The sequence below is a fragment of the Cotesia glomerata genome, linkage group LG3 (genome assembly GCF_020080835.1).
Source record: "Cotesia glomerata isolate CgM1 linkage group LG3, MPM_Cglom_v2.3, whole genome shotgun sequence".
Taxonomy (NCBI): Eukaryota; Metazoa; Arthropoda; class Insecta; order Hymenoptera; family Braconidae; genus Cotesia; species Cotesia glomerata.
Window position 1 is genome coordinate 5,138,386 of NC_058160.1, and position 20,825 is coordinate 5,159,210.

Here is a 20,825-nt window from a genome sequence, read left to right on the forward strand (position 1 = left end):
ATGCATTCCTCTCTAATTCTAATAACATTCTAATAATGATTAGATTCAGTTTGATTAAATATTGTGTTGAACTTTTATTCACTGCCCATCATAATAAGAAGTCAAAATTCAATATAAATAATAAAATAAACAATGACTCAGCCTCCTTAAAAAATTTTAATGTTTAAACTTGATTATTTTTTATTGTCCGCGATTTCTGACTCATGGAAAAATTTTCAAAGTTAAGTATGATCAGCATATTTAATGTCTCGCACGTTTTCGTGACAAATTTTAATTTTCTTTTGACTAATCCCAAACGTACACGGTTGGTAATATTTCCACCCCTCTATATTTGGTGCACCTACATAGGAGCAGTTCTTGATATATAAGCAACCGTGCTCTAAAACGCTCACAAAAAAAAATACTGACAAGTAACTGTTTATATTCATTTACAATTATTTCGACTCAAGATGAAGTTCTTTGCCGTGCTTTTGATGGCCACCCTTATGTGCTTCATACATGCAAGTAAACTCTACGAACATTGCAGTAGCCATAAAGAATGCGGACAAATGGACATAGGGTGTTTTGAAAGTAAGTGCCAAGCGATCCAGGACTACCTTTCCAATAAAGAAGTCAGAGATTCCTACTACGCCAAAGGTAAGTCTAATATAATTTTGTTATAAAATTAAGAGCATTTACAATAACAACCATATTTTTACATTTATCAGAATTGAAAGATCCCTGCATTACGGAGGAACACTGTAGCCGTGTACCTACTGATGCTGATGATGAAATAACCTGCCGCAATATGGGATGCGTTTCACAAAAGAAAAGAGAATAAAATTTTGTTATTTTAAAATGCGACTGTATGAAATAAATATTCAATAAATTACAGTTAAATATCTCACCAAATTGCAACAAAGAGTTCAATTATTTAAAAATTATTTGTTTTTAAGTTTTGTTGATAAATTTTAACGTAAAAAGTAAATAATATGGCAATTTTTAGGATTTCGTAACAAATCAATTAATATAGCGAGAATTTATTAAAAAATTCTATTCATAAAAATTAAAAAAAAAGTTGATGCAATTTTTTAATAAACTTTAAAATTTATTTGACATATCAAATTAAGTATAGAGATTAGATTCATTTTTTAAATATTTAAATGCACATTTTGTAATTTTTAAATAAATAATAATTATTATTTTAACCGGTGACGTTAGCCGAGTCGTCTAAGGCGCATCCCTAGCGGTTTTGTAAATGCCGAAAAAATGTCGCAATTATACAGTATTAATGCGGTATTTTTTCAGCATTTTTTTGGTTGCTTTGGTCAGTTTTTTTATCGAAAAATTACGGAACATTTACCGTAAAAATGCGATACATTTACGCTGAAAATGCGGCATATTTACGGTAATAAGATGGTAAAATGACTGTATTAAAACCATATTTAAAAAATGGTATCAAATTAAATAACGCTCGGACTGGGATTCGAACCCAGAACCTCCTGGGGACATGTCGGCTACTCTACCATTTGAGCTACCCGGTCTATACCATATTGTTTTTTTGCTTATTCTATATACATTAAGCCACACCGTCCATCTTACGATAAGCATATTTAAAATTAAATAATATAATTGTACATGTGAAACAATATAACTTTTCGATTTTAGAAAATTCTCAATTTTCTAAGTGAGAAATTAAAAATTGAAATTAAAATTAGAATATATTTATTTAACATATGTATTATTTTATATTAATTATCGCTAAATACCTAATTGAAAAATAATATTCTACATCTTTTTTATTCAAAAACAGTATTTGTTTTTGCAAAGTAGCGATGGAGAATAAAAAGCAAAATTTGAAATTTTTCATTTTATTCATTTCTAACATAGAAGTGAATTAAAAATAAAACTAAATCTTTAATAATTGTCCATTATGTCAGAAAATATTCGGCAAAATTACTGTATTATTACGATAATTATTTGGAATTTTTTGGGTAAAATTTGGGCATTAATGCGGTAATTGTATAGTATATTTTTGGTAACTGTACAGCATAAGTGCAGTATATATACTGGATAACTACAGTATAAAAACTGGCCAAAACAACTATAGTTTAACCGCATTATTACCGAATTATAACGATAAATATACGGCATGAGCATAAATGCCGAAAAATTACGGTATTTTTACGGCATTATCAAAACCGCGAGGGATGGCCTATAGAAGACTCGGACTAACTTACTGGCCAGGCGTGGGTTCGAATCTCAAGCTGGTCTTAGAAACCAACTTGGTTGATATTCGGCCCTTGCCGCGTAGGTTAAGATTTACACAACCCAAAAAGACCCCAACGTACTACTCCCAACAGTTAAAGTCGGCGATATGACCACAGCAGTTAAACCCGACTCTAAATAATAATTAATAAAAAAAAAAAAAAAAAAAAAAAAATATTCTAATTAGTCACTTAAAAACAGAGTTAAAAATAAAAAAAATACTTTGAAAACGTAAAAAAATTATTATAAACAATATTCATAATACTAAAATTAGCAGGCATTTAACCATTTTCGATTTTTTTAATCAATAAAAATTATGAATCAGTAAAAAAATTAAACTTGAAATTTTTTTTTTTTTCATTTTTTTTTTAATATTTTTTTTCAATAAAAAGATTTTAAAAATTTTCAGATGTCAGCTAATTTAATTTTTGTATTATAGTCATAGTATAATAACATGACATTGAAGTTAGCTGTCATTAGAGAATTTTTTAATTTTTTTTAACAAACAAATTAGTTCCAAAAAATAATTTTTAAAAAATTGCATTTTTTATTTATTTAAATTTCTAAATCTCAATTTTTTTTCTAACTTCTTTTTTTGCCATAATTTATTTGTTAAAAAAAATTTTTTTCAATTATTTAACATCTGCTAAATTTATTTTCATTATAATAACAATAGTGACAATCGTTCATCTTATATCAATTGTCACCAGACTTCTTGGAAGTTGTTTATTTTTTATTTCAATATTTTTCTTTCATTTATATCATATTAAAGTTAGCTGTCACTTGATTAATTTTTAATTTTATTTAACAATTGAATTAATTCTAAAAAATTATTTTTTAAAAATTGCGTTTTTAATTTTTTAAAATTTCTACATGTCAATTTTTTTTATATTTTTTTTTGCCATAATTTATTTGTTAAAAAAATTATTGAATATCTGTTAACTTTATTATCATTTAATTTATTTATTCACTAATTAATAAACTGTCCTAGTCCCATAATAAAATTGAGATGAAATGTATGTGAAACCAATCTATTCGTGATGTGATTGGTTGAAAATATTTATTCTCATTCTGATTGGTTGAAAGTGAATATAATATACATAAACGACACATAAATATACCATGACAAAAAATATGAGGCGCGCAAATTCGATTCTAGTATTTTAAAATCCTAAAACTCATTCAACTCTATCAAACCACTTTTTACTGTACAAGAACGAATTCTAAAAAAAATTAGAGTAGAGTACAAATATATATTAAATATTAAACAGCAATATTAAAATAATAAAGAATTGTGAATTTGACGAAACGAATGGATAGAGAATGAAGAAAATTGCGATTAAAATAATAAAGATTTGAGTTTCAAAAATAAAAACTTAGAATTTGGCGAGACGAATGGATAGAAAATGAAGGAAATTGCGATTAAAATAATAAATAATTATTTTTGAATGCTAGTTCGAGAACACCGGACAGGTGTCTAAAACGACTCTTCCTTTTCGTTACAAGAGAGTTAGGCAAAAAATGATAAACGCCAAAATTTGGCTCGATAAAGCAAGCAGTTCTTTCTCGGGAGAATCACTCGGGCGAATACGCTTCACCAAGTAATTCCAGAGGATGATACTCTACCTGGAGTCTGACCAAGGCCCAGGTAAGTATCATGAACCGACCGGATGAAAGTGCTTCTCCCCGTGCCGAAGCCTTCAGCTGAGGTACGGTAGGTGATCATAAGCCGTGTAGGTGGGGGCGAAGAGGACACTCTCCATTCGCTCTCGGGGTAGAGGTTTAGGCCCAGGGGTGACGGCTAGTCTCCTGGGGAAGCGGGGAACCAGCTTTTGAAGTTTAGTTCGCGATTTTGACGCTCACGGCGAGTGAGAGTATGTGTGAGAAGAGTGTTCTAATATATTGTTTATATTGTTTAATTTGTTTATATTGTTTATATCGTTTATTAACATGATCAGGCCAATAAAGAGGTTTTTATTTTTTTTCTTTGATTTATTTAAAATAAAGTGTTTTGTTTATTATTTTGTTATTGATAATGTAATCCCCGTTTAAGACCCTGGACTCCGGGGACAAATAAATTATTATTTATTTATTATAATTTTTGAAAACGTGGACGTTACAACCTAAAATAACGAAGACTAAATTTCAAAGCAGTCTACTGTATACTGCAATTAAATATTTTAATAAGCTACCGAATGAAATAAAGAATACACATACATTTACTAAAAAAACTAAAAATAATATTAAAATATGGTTGACGTCCAGTCAGAAACAACTAGCTACCGAATAAAAGATATGTCACTTGCGCTAGTCGTAATAATAGTATTTAATCGTATGAAGAATAATAATTATAACTTTTACAAAAGTTGCACGTTTCTGGTGCTATTCTATGTTTTCGCTTTATATTTTTCTATTATAAATAATGTACAAATTTTTCAATGCTAAGTATATTTTGTTAAATAGGCATATATGATAAATTAACCATATATGCCTATTAACTCTTCCCGAACCTATGCACAGGGAACATTGTGTTTCCTCTTTAGGATTTATATGTACGATTTTTGTATATCTATCTTTTTGGGAAGTAAATAAATAAATAAATAAATAAATTCAAACCGAAGCGAAGTATCATAAGGAATTAGATTCTCCTGTCGCGAACGATAGTACGTCGTATCTTGTGCTCTGCTGTACTGGTTATGAGCTAGGGATGGTAAAATCGATTCCGATTCTACCCGAGAATCGATTCTGTGGTCAAAAAACTCGATTATTTAGACTCGATTTCCAGTTATCAGAATCGATCTAGAATCGATTCTTAGTGATCGAGTCTATAATTTATTTTAATGCCGGAGTAATAACACTATAGCATCAATATATTAAATAAAAAATGGCCCAAAGTAATTTTATATATCATTATGAAAATATTTTAAATTTAGCGCTCACTGTGCGTTCGCATTCAATCGGATTTCGTTCAATTTAAATATTTGAGAAAATTTTTATTTTCATTTGTATATGATTTTAATATGGCGGTATTGAAATCTTGTCTGTATACGTGAAATTTTGAAAAAAGAAATTAAGTCATCGAAAACTCTTGTGATTACCTGCGAAAATAATCTTACAGATCATCAACCATCTTCAGGTAGTAATGATCTGTGGGATTTTTTAGACGACGCTGTGCAACACAACATTCAAGTCGCTGACAGTGATGAAGCAGGCGGTCTGCCTATCGAACTTATGCAGTTTATTAATCGATCTACAGTAGACTGGAAAACTAATCCTAACCTGATTGTAACTTGGAAATCGCTCGAATCTGATTACCCTTATTTGTCGACTGTAGCTATCAAATACTTAAGTGTGGTTGCAACATCAACACCGTGTGAACGCTTATTTTCACACTCAGGGTTGATTGCAAATCAGCTCAGAAGTACATTATCACCCAATCATTTGAATTGTGATATCATATCACGGTTTAGCTGAATCGCGACTGGCGCCGCCTCGCGAGCACTGACGATACCCCTTTTGATAGCGCTAAATTTAACATTAGATCTATTTATATTTATAAGAAAATTTTGGGAAAACCCCACAACCTAAGTCTAGAGTTTTAGCCATTAGTAAAAAAGGTTATTGTTAAAATGTATTTTTACTCTCTGAAAATTTATCACAATAGACTAGGAATAATAAGATAGTAAAGAGGATTAAGCCATAAATATATAAATTTACTACCTAACTGCTCTCGACCTAAGTAATTATAGAAATTAGAAAATATATTTTAATTTCTTAAGAAATATAAAATGTTGTATAAAAAAATGCGAGAAAATAGTCTGAGCCGACTAGTGACCCTCATTTATGACGAGTCTAGCTCAACCACTCAGTCCGGTAAATTCCCAGAGATGATGAAACTTCGGACAACTCTGCTAGCGAGCCCAGGTAGTTCAACAACGGTCGGAAAGGACGAGTACCTGAGTAGGAGTACAGCTATAGGACCCAGTAGGAAGGAGAGGGACCAATCAACGTTGCCAAAAGGCCAGTACAACGGAATACTCGGATGGTAGGGAGAGTCGCCCCCGCCACTTCTAGTGCTAGGAGTCGGACTTAGACATATTTGAGAAATATCAGAATATTATTCGAGCTCAGACCTATCACCTCGTTTCTAATTTTGTGTAAAGTCTTTTGAATACATATTTCAATTTAGTTAACTTAATTCCGTTCAAAAATTTATTTAATTTATATTCACATATTATCATCTTCCTCATCCTATAAATTCCCGTTGATGAAGTTGAGTATTTCAATATTCCCGGGCGAATCAAAGACCACGTCGGTAACTTTAAATTTAAATCAAGATTTCCATCGTTGTCCACCAGGAGAAGGACATAACAGAATATGTTGGTTATCTTAAAATCTATCTTACAAATTCGTGGTTATCATAATAATATTTAATTAACTATTTGAGTAAAATACTAACTTTATTGTTTTCAAATGTTACTTTTTTAATAAAATGTAATAATATTTTTTAAATTTGAATTTTATTGTACCTTTCACCTTATTATGCTAGTTTTATTTTTTAAAATTAAAAAAATTTATGAAATTTTGATTGAAAAAAAAATTTTACTCAGAATCGATTATTTAAAAGAATCGATTCTTGAAATTGATTAATCGAATCTGAGAATCGAAATTTCTGAAAAAAGAATCGGAATCGAGAATCGATCCTTCAGCTTATGTTTCCATCCCTATTATGAGCTTTCTGTCTCCACAAGATGGCGCCCATGTTTTCCCGGGAGTTTTTTCTCAGACACGGGCTGAGTATTTACGCTCAATAAATCATAAGAACTAAAAATAAAAATCAACTTTGAAATTTTTTAACTTTAAAGCAATTAATAATTAATTATTGATTAAATGTTTTTCTTTATTTTTTTAAGACAAAAATAAATGAAAATATTTTTACCGGGACTACTTGACATCTAGCGCCGAAAATTTGAAATATCTCCGCAGTCGACATACAGGTAAACTGTTTCATTAGTTATGTGGTCGTTCTATAAAAATAACATGTCACAGGTTATTGTGTACTGCGTAGATATATTCATGACATTCTATTGAAAATTATCATATTGCTAATTGCAGATCCAGATCAAAATTTTTTGAAATCAGTTAAAGTAAAAAATGCAGCGTGCTCTACTGATTAGCTCACGTACAATGGCTTCATTAAGGTATGAAAAACTACATAAATAAATTTATTAATAACACACTTTTACAAGATAAAAATATTATTGCAAGCGGTCATCGTCTTTTTTTGTATAAAGTCAATCTACCGGCAACCAATTGTTTATTTCTACTTCCAATCAAATTGATTTTATTTATACTCATGATTAGCAAAGAGTTTTCATTTAAATACTATTGTGATTGTCAGTTGATTGAAGTACTTTCAATTGATTGGGCGTAGACAGTAAATCAGGTAAAAATTTCGATGTAACAAATTACCAGATAATTATGTAATATTTGAGTATAGTCTAGATAAATATTGAGTTTTAAATGGATTTATTGTCTGGTTTTTTTGTGTGAAATATTAGAACAATAAAGTTAGATGAAAATTAAGTTAGCCGACATCTAAAAATTTTTAGAACTTTTTTTTATTATAAAAAATATTACAAAATAATTAAAAAAAATTTTCATTTGTAAAAAAACTTGAAAAACTGTGAATGCAATTTTTAAAAAATATTTTTTAGTTCTAATTTAATTATTAAAAAAAAATCAAAAAATTAAAAACGTCAACTAACTTAAGTGTTATTAAACTTAGCTAACTTAATTTTCATGAAATATTAATGAAAATTAAGTTAGCCGACATTTAAACATTTTTAAGATTTTTTTTCATTAAAAATAATGATTAAAAAAAATGTTCATTTATAAAAAAATTTAAAAACTGTAAGTGCAATTTTTAAAAAATATTTTTTTGTTCTAATTTAATTATTAAAAAAGATTAAAAACGTCGGCTACTAACTTTAGTATTATGAAACATTAGAATTAATTTGACAACCAGTTTAAAGTACTTTTTTTTTATATTAATTTTTTTTTTCGTATTTTAATAATTGTTTTTATTATTTACAGCCAAGTACGAATGGTTGGAGAACGTGGTTCTGGTGCTGGAAAAGGAGGCGGTGGTGGTGGCAGTATTCGTGAAGCTGGTGGTTCCTTTGGTAAAATGGAAGCTGCTAATGAAGATCAATATTTTTACAACCAGGTAAATTATCCTTCTGTTTGTTTAAAAAATTATTTTCAAGGCACTGAATCAGAGTGAAATTAGACCATTTTTATGTTTTTTTTTTTTTTTTTTTTAATAATCATGAAGAAAATTTTTCACATGTAGAAATTTTTAAAATCTATAGATTAAATTTTTTAAAATTAATTCCTATAAATAATTTGTTTGTTAAGTAAAACTAAAAAGAAGTCATACGTCTTCTAATTTTTGTATCATTTCTTTTTTAAGATTCCTAAGTATTGATTTTATTATATAAATAAAAAGACTGGTTCGAAAAATTGCCTAACAAACTGAAACATTATTTGTTGATGACATTTGTATAAATAATAATTGTTAGTCAGGACATTTGACTCATTGCTATTGTATATATACACTGTTCTGATAAATTTTCTAATTTTAGAGCTCTATTTTAGTCACAGAAATTTTGATATTTATCAACAGTAGAGTTTTTAAATATGAATAGTTTGAAGATGATAAAATAAATAAATTATAATTGATAAGAACGATTGTATGATTTAAAGTAAATTATTTTTTTTTATTTATTCAATTTAAATGCCAAGGCATAAACCCAAATAGCAAGAAGTAAATACATAGAATTTTGTTTCACATAAGTAATAAAATTAAGATTAGAAGTATTAGCTTAATAAAAATTTTGTATTATCTATAAATAATATAATTAAAATTTGAAGTATAGCTTAAGTAAATACAAAATTTAGTACATTCAAAAAGAGTAGCATGGTTACAATTTTAAATATCTTAATATAGGGTAGAAGTACCGGTTTTGGTCATCTTAGGACCATTTTTGGCCACTTGATATTGATGATATTGATGATATTGATGAATTTGTAAAAAATTTAACTATTCAAGTAGAATTTTTATAGAATTTATGAATTAGTACATTAAATGTACTAATTTCCTTTTTTACTCCACATTTTTACAAATATAAATAATGCTGTGAAGCGGGAAAGAATAGGAGTTACGGTAATTATTACGTGAAGCGTTCCACATTCACGTAACAGGATATTGGTAGGAAAGGATTTCATTTTCTTAGCGGGAAGTTAAAAATTATACGTCCTTTTGGCTTTTGATCACCAAATTTTCAGTGTTCTAAAGCCAAAAGGGCGTATAACTAAAGATATACGCCCTTTTGGCTTTGAAAATTTTTTTTTCATTTTTAGGCTCAGAACATGTTTACGAAGCGATTGGCACCAAAAAAAAAAATTATTCGCCCTCTTGGCATTTAGCACGCGATTTATACGAATTGGATTCATAGGCTTAGGCTTATACACTTCGAGAAAATTTTATTTAATAGTAATAAAAAAGTTTATTTGGATTTGAAAAAAAACTTAGTTAATATTAATAAAATTATATTTTATATAAATAAAATTTTATTAGTATTTAAGAAAATTTTTATTAGTATTTAAGGAAATTTTATTAATATTTAATAAATTTTTATTTAGGATTAGCCAAATAAACGTTTTATTAAATAGTAATAAAATTTCATTACTATTAAATAAAATTGTCTCTCAGTGCAGGAATATTTATACAATAATTTGAAAATAAAGTGGACAAAAAAGGTACACTTGTCAAAAACGATACTTTTACCCTATACATTTTTACACTTCACCAGTATTTAACAGTAATTTAAATCGAAATCTCGGTAATCTAAACTTAAAAGAAAATCGAATAGTTTGGATTTAAATGATTCTAAGCTAAGAGACTTTGGGATTTCAGGTGACAAATCTTGCCTGAACCTGATAGCCGAAACAACAAACGAATGTTCATAAATAGTATTATTACTAGAGAATTTAGGAATTTTTAATATGATGTTATTTTAAATATTTTATATTATATTTAGTAGTCTGAGTAGTAATTGATTGAATACTAATAATATTTATAACTTTTCAGTCGAAAGATCAATTGGCTAAATTACGCGACGAGTTACATGATGAAATCTCATTCCATGAGGAACAAATAAAACGTCATCAAGAAGCCATCACTCGCCATAAGTCACGAATCCAGACCATGGACAAAAAGTAAAGACCTAACTTGTTGTCTTACTCATCAAACAAAAATATTTATTAAATAAATAAAAAAACTTAAGATTAACAATAACTTGATTCGCAATACATCAATTGAAAAATGTTGTTATACTTGAGGGAATGATATACTAATGCTTGTAATTTAGTGGCCTAATTAGATTAGTCGATCACTTTTTTTATGCTTTGTGTAAAGTTTTCAAATAAATTTTCTTTCTATCAGTTGAATTGTTATCAAGTATTTTATTACTTTTGTACCTCTTATCTTTAATGACTCAACTCATTATTTAGCTGAATATTGGATTTAATTTCTTTCGATAAATATTTGATAAATTATATAATCAAATTCTTACACTCAGATATCAAAACTTTAAATGATACTAAAGACAACAGACCATATATATATATATATATATATATATATATTTTTTTTAGTGAATAAAATAAATACTAAAACAACGAAAAAAAGTTATGTAAAATTTTTTTATAGCATTTGTATACTTTTTAAAATCAAATTTAATTATAAATTCATAAAAGTTATCAGATTATTACTTTTGTATAATTATTGTTTCACATACAACAGACTTTTTCATTTCATTGATTAATTTATTTAAATTGGGCAATCATTTTATTATTAAATTAACAGACAGATGAATTACTTTATCAGGCATATTCTAAGTTCATTTAATTTTATTACAACTTAAATGATGTATAATAAAGAAAATATAAAATTTGAATGTTGGCTTTCATAAGAAACTTGTAATTCAAGCTTTAAAAAATAGTATATTACACTATTAGGGCAGAAAGTTTGAGATTTCTGCACTGCGCGCCATGATGCCCGAGGCGTAGCCGAGAAGTTCAGAGCTCTCAAACCTCTGCCCGTGTAGTGTATACTATTTTTCTTTATAGCCGGTCGAAAGTACGTAAAATATTTCATGTACTGCATCAAATAAAAAAAAAATTAATGTAAAATCAAATAAAAAATAATTAAAAAATATTTTTTTTTTTTAATTTTTAGATTCAATAAAACTGAAATTTCTTGAATTCGACAAACATAATAAAGATTATTCTCGGTTAAAAATAGAAAAAACGAGCATATTATCTGAAAATTAATAATAATGAATAAAAATCAAATTAAAGTGTTGTTACTGCGTACATTTTTCTAAATAATTGATTAATTAAATAAAGTTGATCCATTTTACACACGTCACTGTCAAACTGAATCTCAGTACAGTACAGCCTGGTTATAAGTTACATCGGATAATCTACTCAATCTTACGACAGTTATATTTTTATCTATATCTCTATCTATATATGAAATATTTCATGTAAGTAGAAGAAAGAATAGTATATTACACACCTAGGGAAGTAAAGTAAGAAATGTCTCAGATCACATAAAATTGTTGGCCGAGGCGAAGCCGAGGTCAACAAACATGTGATCTGAGGCTTTCTTATTTACTTCCCGTAGAGTGTATACTATTTTTTTGTCCAACGAAGGCGGAAAGCGGCAACTTAGTTTAGCGCAGCGGGACGAAAGTTGCCACTTTCCGCCCGGAGGGCAAAAAAGAAATATAACCAAGTTGTATTGTACCATCAATCGTAAATGATCAGCGTAAATAAAACATAGTTAGTAACAAATGACTAATGTCAGTTGCGGTAGCGAAAGCATTTACTCCCGCTGTTATAGAAGACAAATGTGTAGCTTAATCAATGCACGAATCTTTAACTTTCTGCCTCGAAATAGATGCAAAAGATGCGTACTTTCGACCGAGGTCTAAAGAAGACATTATTATGTATCAAGGAATGAATGCAGAAAAAATTTTTTCTGCCCTCCAGGCGGAAAGTGGCAACTTTCGGCCCGCTGCGCTAAACGAAATTGCCGCTTTCCGCCTCTGTCGGACAGAAAAATAGTATACAAACCTATGGCAGGAAAATAATAAATATCTCAGATCACATATATGTCGACCTCGGCTTCGCCTCGGGCAACATATATGTGTTCTGAGACATTTCTCATTTTCTTGCCACAGGTGTGTAATATACTATTTTTGCCCTCTGGGCGGAAAGTGGCAACTTTGGTCTCACTGCGCTAAACAAAGTTGCCGCTTTCCTCCTTCCTCGGACAAAAAAATATTATACAGCCCTTGGGAAGTAAAAAAGAAAACCTCAGATCACATGTTTGTTGACCTCGGCTTCGCCTCGGCCAACAATTACATGTGATCTGAGGCTTTTCTTATTTTCCTTCCCAAGGGGTGTAATATACTATTAAATATTATAGGTTTTTTTTTCACGCTAAAAAAAAATATTCAAAAATAATAGTGCCGAAATTATCAGATATCTGATAATTTTTAAGCTTTTTAAAATGAATAAATTTTTATAAAGAAAATAAAAAAATTTTCACTGGTATAGAACTTAAAAAAAATTCTTGATGTAATTTCAAAAAATATTTCTTCAATAGTAATTTATTTAATAAAATTGAAGTTGGCAGATATTTTACAATTCTTTTAATTTTAATAAAAATTAATCAAAAAATTCTTCATGTAGCAATTTGAAAAATTCATAAGGTCAATTTAGAAAGAATTGTTTTTTTATGTAAATTAATTTAGTAGATATTTGATAATTTAAAAAATTTTTATAACAAATAAATTATGGCAAAAAAAAATTGACAAGTAGAAATTAAAAAAAATTAAAAATCCAATTTTTTTTTAATAACTTTTTGGAACAAATTTATTTGTTAAAAAAAATTAAAAAATAGTCAAGTGACTGCTAACTTTAATGTCATTGTTTTTTTTTTTATAATGAACTTTTTGAAAAATCTTGAAAAACTTTCAGATGTCTTCTAATTTCAGTTTCATATTTATTTATTTAAAAAAAAAAATTATCAGGTGCCTAATTTATAATAATGAAAATTTATTGCCTAATTTACAAGCGAAAAAAATTCAAAATTTTCCTTTTTTTTAATAAAAATAAATCAAAATTTATTCAAATATTTAAAAAAAATCCTAAAAGTTTAAAATTTCCCGCGCTAGAATTATTCCACTAGAGCGCGCGCATTTTTCAAAATGGCCGCCCGAATGCGTTTGAAATAAAATAAAAAAAAGGCGCTGGGACTCGTGAATGCTCGTGGAATGATCTTGTGAAAAGAGAAAAGAAGCCGTCGATTGTCGCGCCCTCAGTGTCTCTTGGTTCATCGATCAGTGTGGTGTGTGTTAGATTGTTGCTCTTGTTAGGAGTTTTTTTGGTGTCCAATAATCCAACGTTTACACGTTGGTTATTATTATTAAATAAATAATTAGTAACAACAGTAAACAATAATAATATTCTTATTATTATTATTGTCGCTATAAAAAATTACAATAGTAAAAATAAATCCAGTGATTTCAGTAGCCGGGCTCTGGTGGAGCCCCGTGAGAACGGACGTTCAAGTATCAGTTATCAGTTATAGTTTTGTTTTAAAAAATGCGTCCGAGGATATACTGGATTGTTGCGTGCGCTCTCGTCTTCGGCGAGGTTTATGCTGCTGTTAATGAGGTGAGCGTTATTCACTTTCAGATCAATTTTACTGTAAACAAAAAATTATAAATGTTTGACGTTTAGATGCCAAAGTTCCTTGGCGTTTATATTTATTGCCCGTCATCAACTCCAAGAAAAAAATTCTAGTTTTTTATTTCAACTCTAAAATATTTCTGAACATAAATTAAAAATTATTTTTATTTTATTTATTTATTACTGACTGCATGAATAATTAATTATTATTGTTTAGGTAGACTATTAAAATTTGACAAATGATTTCCAAAGCTTCTGTTTGTCTCATGACATGACAAAACCACTATTTAGTGTTTAGTTCAGTCTGCACTGTACATGTAGGTACACTCATCTATCCAACAGTGTGCCGTGTGCTGTACCGTATATTGTTATTATACGGTTATCCTCTCCATCTCTTCACTACTTGTATCGGAGAGAAAAAAATGAAGAAAAGAAAGAATAAAAAAGGTACGCGACAAAGCAATGGAATGCGACGCAAGTCGCCGGCTTGTCAATCGTAAAAATAGTCGAAGGTCTTGTGGATACGGGGAGTACTTCAAAAGGGAGTGGAGACAACAAGTTTCCTTCTTTCGTTTTTATATTTATAATTTTTAGGATAATTGTTTTGTTCATTTTTGGGGTACATTTTGATTTGATATACTTTAAGAATTTTAGAGAAAGATTCACTGAGTTTTAGTCATGGGCTAACGGTATGAGAATGAAAAAATTTATCGAAATTTTAGGTTGAAAAATTGGATCTAGGTGAAAGTAGCAGGTGTAGGTAAATTTTTAATGAAATTGTTGAAAAAAGTTAAAAAATTATGAGGGTAAATTCAACAGACAGTTGATTTTTGAGAATTTGTAGATTTATTTTAAGTCAATGGTTGTAAAAAAAATCTAAAAAATTGCATCGAAAAAACTTGTGAAAATTTCTATATGCATTTTTTTATAATATTTCTTCTGTAACAAATAAATTGTTTATAAATTATTAAAAAATCATCAGATGTCTGCTAAATTCACACTCATAGAAAATTGTATGTAAAAATTTTTCGAAAGCTTTTTTGTTTAATAATATATAATGATATAATATTAATATTTATAATATAATATATAATATTTATATTATATTATTATATATTTATATATAATAATATAATATAATAAAAATATTTTGAGTAAAAAATAACTAATTTGATATCTGACAATTTTTTGTTGATAAAAAATTCTAATATTAAAAAAAATTTTATTTAAGAATCATAAAAACATTTTAAATAATTATTTTTTTTTTATTTTCAAAATGTTAGTTTGGGTTATTATAACAGAGATTATTAAAAAACAATTTGGAGTAAATTTTAATAATAAAAATTTTAATTAATATTAATAGTAGTCATAGTAGTAATAATAATGATAGCTTATATTAATAAGGATAATTAAGTCGCTCATTACCCTAAAAGTTTTTGTGAAAAAAAAAGTAGCCTTTTATGTTTTAAATCAGCGTTAGATTTAAATAAATAAATTGTGCACAAAAAAATATCTACTTATTTAATTAGATTTGTTAAGAAGATTAAGTTTTAGTAAAATACGGCACTATAATTTTTTTAAGGCATACATTTATTAATTAGTTGAAAACACATTTTTTAATATCTACAAGCTCTAACTTTAAAAAGGATAAATGTCAATTTTTTAGTTATTTGGAGTAAAAGTTTGAGAAGTGCATTCCGAGAATTTGAAATAATTATTATATGTATTTTTTAAAAAATTCATTATTGTTTAATTTAAAGTTCCTGGAGAAATTCTTGAATGATATGATAAAAAAACCTCAGCTTATGCAATATTTGCAGAACAAATTTGCTGTAAAAAAATTTATCTCTGAGCGAAAGGTCATAAATGTAATGTCCTTTTCCTCTTTTATAAAAATTACCTTATAGTAAAAAATTACTAACATGAGTCATGTCTTATTTATTATTTGTAGAGTGAGATTTAAATAAATAGAAAATTCTTATGAATTAAAATTTTCTTTATAAAAATAAAAACTATAAATAAGCAGAAATAATTGCTTTACTAAAAAATTTCCGGTATTAAAAAAGTTGAGAAAAATAATAGTAACATACCATCAGAATTTTTTACATTTGAAGTTTAAATTTATGATGTTTTGAATTCAGAGATTCAGAGTCCATAAAAACCTTAAGTAGTATCTTAAATATTTTTATACTTTTTTTTTATCTCAATAGAATAATTACAATTCTAAAAAGAATTCTCAGAAATTTTATTTTCTTGCTAGAAAATTTTTTTAAAAATTGTCAATAGCAATTTATCTTGAAGAATTAATATGAGTAATTCTCTATTAAGCCCAATTTTTTTTATCAAATATTTTTCTGAGTCATCTAAAATTTCCGGCATTAAAAAAAAATATTATAAATTCAATAAAAATTATTTTTTTTTACTCTCGATTTTTTTTATGTTTTGCATTCGAATAAAAATTAACAATTTTTTTCGAGCACTTCAATTAAAAAATCATTTATTATTATTATTATTATTATTATTATTATTATTATTATTATTATTTTGATCTGTTTGGTCCATATGTCGCTCGATCATTTCTGATTCACGATTAACTCGTACAATGAAATGAGAAAGCAAACGAGAGAGTAAGACGGAGATAATACTCATGGGTGTCATTGTGACGAGACAATACAGAATAGTTATTGGAGATTGGTATTCGTAACATAAAATTCGATATATAACATCAGTTCTACTATTATGCTCTATTCATTAAAACACATTTATATATCAAGTGATATGTACTTTGCGGCTGTCGGAGAACTAACATCACTTTAATTTTTCATTATTTGATTAAATAATTTTTTTTTTTTTTTTTTTAAACAATTTTCATCTCATATTCGTCCACAAACTTCGTTATTTGTTTATTCGAACGCAATATTCGATAGAAATTTTTTATCCAATGGAAAAAGTTTTAACGTATTATTTATTTATCATTTGATTTTTACAATAAATAAAATAAAATCCGATCCGCTGAAAACGCATAAATATTGATACCCGATTTGTATTCATGGAAAAAATATACATTTCAAGATAAATATTTTTATTTTATAAAATTCCATGTAATAGTCAATTTTTCTCTTTTATATTTTCCATTTGATCTTTACTGTAATGAATTAAATAATTAATTCATGCCTCTATTCGTTTCTATACCTACAGAGATTCCTCAATTTTTTTTTTAATTTTACATAAAAAACATATGCGGCTCTATTATAAGCCTATGATTCTGTTTACAATTCAATAAAGCATTTGAATGAATCAAAAGTTAATTTTAGTTTTTTTTTTTTTTTTTTTCAATTTGAAATTGATCCAATAAAACGGTTCAAATCAACATAGACCGCTGGGTTTAATCGTTCAAGTCTAAAATAAAAACCTCTAGACATTTTTATGTAATATAAATCCATAGTAATTGATAAAAACACTCGAACTATCGAAAGTTATTTTTAAATTCAGACCATCCAATTCAAAATTATTTTGTGAAAACGTAATAGTATATAATTAAAGTGAATAAATGTATGATTTCACTAAAGTTATGGTCTGAAAAGAGTCGAAGAGTTATTAAAAATGTTGCGGACACAAAAATCAATTTTGAATGTTTATTTCAATAAACAACCAGTCATTTAAAATTTGATAAATAAAAACAATTTTTTGCCAGCTCAAAAAATCACAACATTAAAAAATTTTTTCATCACCTTTGAAGTAATTTCTCACTGAGTATTACATTCACCCCTTGTAACGATTGCAGCGCCCTTCTTTACTTAAAGCAAATTTATAAAGTCTTCCATTTTACCTTGCTTAATTTTACAAAGCTAGTACCCTATATACAACTGGTAGTTTAATAAATGTTTGCTCAGAATCATTCAGTATCGTCTGAGTAAATATAACTATAAAAATATGACTAATTATTTCTTTTTAAAGATATACTTCACATTAACTTTGCTAAAATAAAACTAAATAAAAAAAAGTTAAACGTTTTAGTACCAAGTAATAGAATAAAAACATTCCAGGTAGTTAGCAATTACGTTATCTATTTCATAACACTAATTAAAGACCAATAAATCGAGATAACAAGTTATTTTTGTACTGAAAGCTCGAATTGTCAATTTTATCCACTAATTAATTATATTAATAACATTTACAGCCAATTGATTCTCAAAATAACAACTCAATTTTTCCTCTGATAAAATTCATCGTTGAATTTAATTTTCATTCCTTCTCATTAATTCACTGCCCTCAGATTCAATTCGCCGGTTTTTAATTAAGTTAATACCCTAATAATGAAGACTAGTTTCATAATAAAAATAAAAATTAACTAGCAAGCTCTAGCATATTTGAATAAGTAATTAAATATTTTTAGACATGTACGTACAGTAGGCAATTAACGTACAGGTAATGCTCGCGATCCGAGAAGAATTATTATCATGTGTTTATTATCATGATAGTTAATAAGCTCATATTACATCCATCTATTTTATCTTGGATAATGTAATATACGTAATGATATTGTAGATAAATTTGTATTCGACGATAATACATTAGTACTCAGCTTTCAAGTGCCCTTTTACGCGTTAAAATCTGGTGAATATTGCGTCTATGCGTCTATATATAGACAGACATACAAACACGTGTGTAGATACATCATATATACATATATGTATGTACAGTGTAAAGTATACATTGCAGAATAGAAGCCAGACATGAACTCACCCTTCTGTCTATCCTATTCGTTCGGCATCGTATCATGCGAAAGGATCTTTTTATCCTCTTACGAAATTACCAGGACCAAATTTTCGATAGAGCCCTTTTATTTACAGTAGAGATACCTCTATTGAAGTTGTTATTCAATTTTAGTTATTACACTCTCGATCTCCTGTCTCTATATCTGCGTCAAAGGTTCTATCCGCATTATTTTCATTTAATCTTTTTTATCTCACCCACTTTACATCTGATCTGTAGTTATTACTTACTTTTACAGTATAGAGTCGAGAGGATTAAAGTTCAATGCAACTGTGACTGAAAAATTTTTGGGCTACTATTGGAAGACATTAATCATTTAAATTGCACAAAAATTGATAAAAAGTTTGGAAAATCCAAAAGTGCACGCCTCATAATCTCATTTTTTACAATAAAATTGATTAAAATAAAATATAAAAAGCAAAGTAATAAAAAAAAAAAACTCTGCTATGGTTTAGTGGCGCCATAACTCTAAGGTGAGGAAAAAAAATACTATAATAAAATGTATAAATAGATATACAAAAAAATCCACAGTCATATATTAGTTTCTTATAAATAATAATTTAACGACAGTGAATTGAACGCTCATATTAATTGAGAAAATCCGTCGTGTTACTTTAGGTAATAAAAAAAAATTAGAAAAACTGTTGATCCTGAAGGCCATCCCTGCAACTTCCCGCTAATTCCATACCTAGGCGCTTTAAATAGCACTTATGACGTTTTTGAGCTCTTCGAGCTCAAAAATACAATTTATGTGACATTTCGAGCTCGAAGAGATAGCTTTCCTATGCTTTTGAGCTCTTTGAGCTCAAAAATCTTATCAAAGTTCGATGAAACACGATTTTTTTAATTTTCAAACTGCTATAACTTTTGAATGAATCAACCGATTTGCACGCGGTTGGCGGCGATCGATGTAGTTTTTTGAGTTCTATGAATAATTTGGAACAAAAAAATTGATTTGATTTCGGAGTTATTATAAAGAAAACACTTTTTTCGACAACGATATCTCACGAACACATCAACCGATTCTGACGCTTTTGGTGGCAATCGATGCGGGTTTTCAACGTTAAGAGCTGATTAGTTTTTGAGGTCGATCGGTCCAGCCAATTCGGAGATATTTTAAAAAAATGAAAAAAAAAGAACTTTTTTTTTTTCACTTTTCTTGCAATTTCTCGAAATCTACTGATCCAAATCGGTTCCAGCTTACAGGAAATCTAAGTTTGGCGAAGACCTTTCGAATGACACCAACTGCGATCCAATCGGTCAAGCCGTTCAAAAGTTATAAGAGGTTTACACACACACACACACACACACACACACACACACACACACACACACACACACACACACACACACACACAGACGTACGGACATCATTGTAAAAATAGTCAGGAAAGCTTCTTAGGGCTTCAAAACGTCGAGATCTGTTGAAACCTCGATTTTTGCAAAACGGGGTGAAACCAATAACTTCCCAATTTTTCGAAAATCTTCCATTTTCTTAGCGGGAAGTTGAAAATTATTCCGGTACAATCATTTTTTCGACCAATTTCCCTGCCACATACACCCATTCATACACGGACGTCCTGAAAAAATTATGTTTAATGTTATTATTTACTATGTTAAACGAAAAAATTGTCATTGAAATATATTTTATGTGCCTGACAAATTATTTGACTTAATATAAGTGTACTCATATTAACCTGCATGTGCGATATAAATAACAAAAAATCAATTTCAGTTTCGAGAAAACTGCTTTTTTCGAAATGTCGAGAGTAGAGCACAACCTCAACGCTTCGCTTACGAGGCGTGCAATTACAGACGATATTTAAATTAACTGACTTGATAATTTTTTTCTAAATAAACTATTTGCTCCTAAAAAATTAAAAATCCAAATTTTGTAAAATTTTTTTACTATTCAGTAATTTTCAAATGAAAAAATAAATAACAAGTATCAAAAGATTAAAACTTTGTTGAAT

The 20,825-nt window shown here is 28.0% G+C and overlaps 3 protein-coding genes across 4 annotated transcripts in view; all 3 read left to right on the forward strand.

The window, feature by feature from the left end:
• The first annotated feature begins 376 nt into the window (after nucleotides 1-376).
• On the forward strand, nucleotides 377-962 carry LOC123260958. The gene is made up of 2 exons (XM_044722365.1): nucleotides 377-636; nucleotides 708-962. Exons 1-2 carry the CDS (start codon nucleotides 450-452, stop codon nucleotides 818-820), a joined length of 300 nt encoding a protein of 99 aa, XP_044578300.1. The 5' UTR covers nucleotides 377-449; the 3' UTR covers nucleotides 821-962.
• A 6,327-nt stretch (nucleotides 963-7,289) lies between these two features.
• Nucleotides 7,290-10,761, forward strand: LOC123261241 (ATPase inhibitor mai-2, mitochondrial-like). 2 transcript variants are annotated; one of them, XM_044722793.1, is made up of 3 exons: nucleotides 7,290-7,448; nucleotides 8,344-8,476; nucleotides 10,403-10,761. In XM_044722793.1, the coding sequence occupies exons 1-3, from the start codon at nucleotides 7,402-7,404 to the stop codon at nucleotides 10,532-10,534; spliced, it is 312 nt and encodes a 103-aa protein (XP_044578728.1). In that variant the 5' UTR covers nucleotides 7,290-7,401; the 3' UTR covers nucleotides 10,535-10,761. The 2 variants fall into 2 exon arrangements, with proteins under 2 accessions (XP_044578728.1, XP_044578729.1); XM_044722794.1 differs by lacking the exon at nucleotides 7,290-7,448 and adding an exon at nucleotides 7,554-7,693.
• A 2,937-nt stretch (nucleotides 10,762-13,698) lies between these two features.
• LOC123260484 (syndecan) overlaps nucleotides 13,699-20,825 on the forward strand; it is a 74,567-nt gene continuing 67,440 nt past the window's right edge. The window contains exon 1 of the mRNA XM_044721593.1: nucleotides 13,699-14,061. Within this exon, the coding sequence (XP_044577528.1) occupies nucleotides 13,990-14,061 (72 nt within the window). The 5' untranslated portion in view covers nucleotides 13,699-13,989. The remainder of the gene's footprint in view (nucleotides 14,062-20,825) is intronic.

Bases quoted from the DNA above. Each gene is read 5' to 3' on its own strand.
- LOC123261241 (XM_044722793.1), top strand. From the start codon at position 7,402: ATGCAGCGTGCTCTACTGATTAGCTCACGTACAATGGCTTCATTAAG. The intron at 7,449-8,343 runs GTATGAAAAACT...TATTATTTACAG, and splicing joins CGTACAATGGCTTCATTAAG to CCAAGTACGAATGGTTGGAG. The intron at 8,477-10,402 runs GTAAATTATCCT...ATAACTTTTCAG, and splicing joins ATCAATATTTTTACAACCAG to TCGAAAGATCAATTGGCTAA.
- LOC123260958 (XM_044722365.1), top strand. From the start codon at position 450: ATGAAGTTCTTTGCCGTGCTTTTGATGGCCACCCTTATGTGCTTCATA. The intron at 637-707 runs GTAAGTCTAATA...TACATTTATCAG, and splicing joins AGATTCCTACTACGCCAAAG to AATTGAAAGATCCCTGCATT.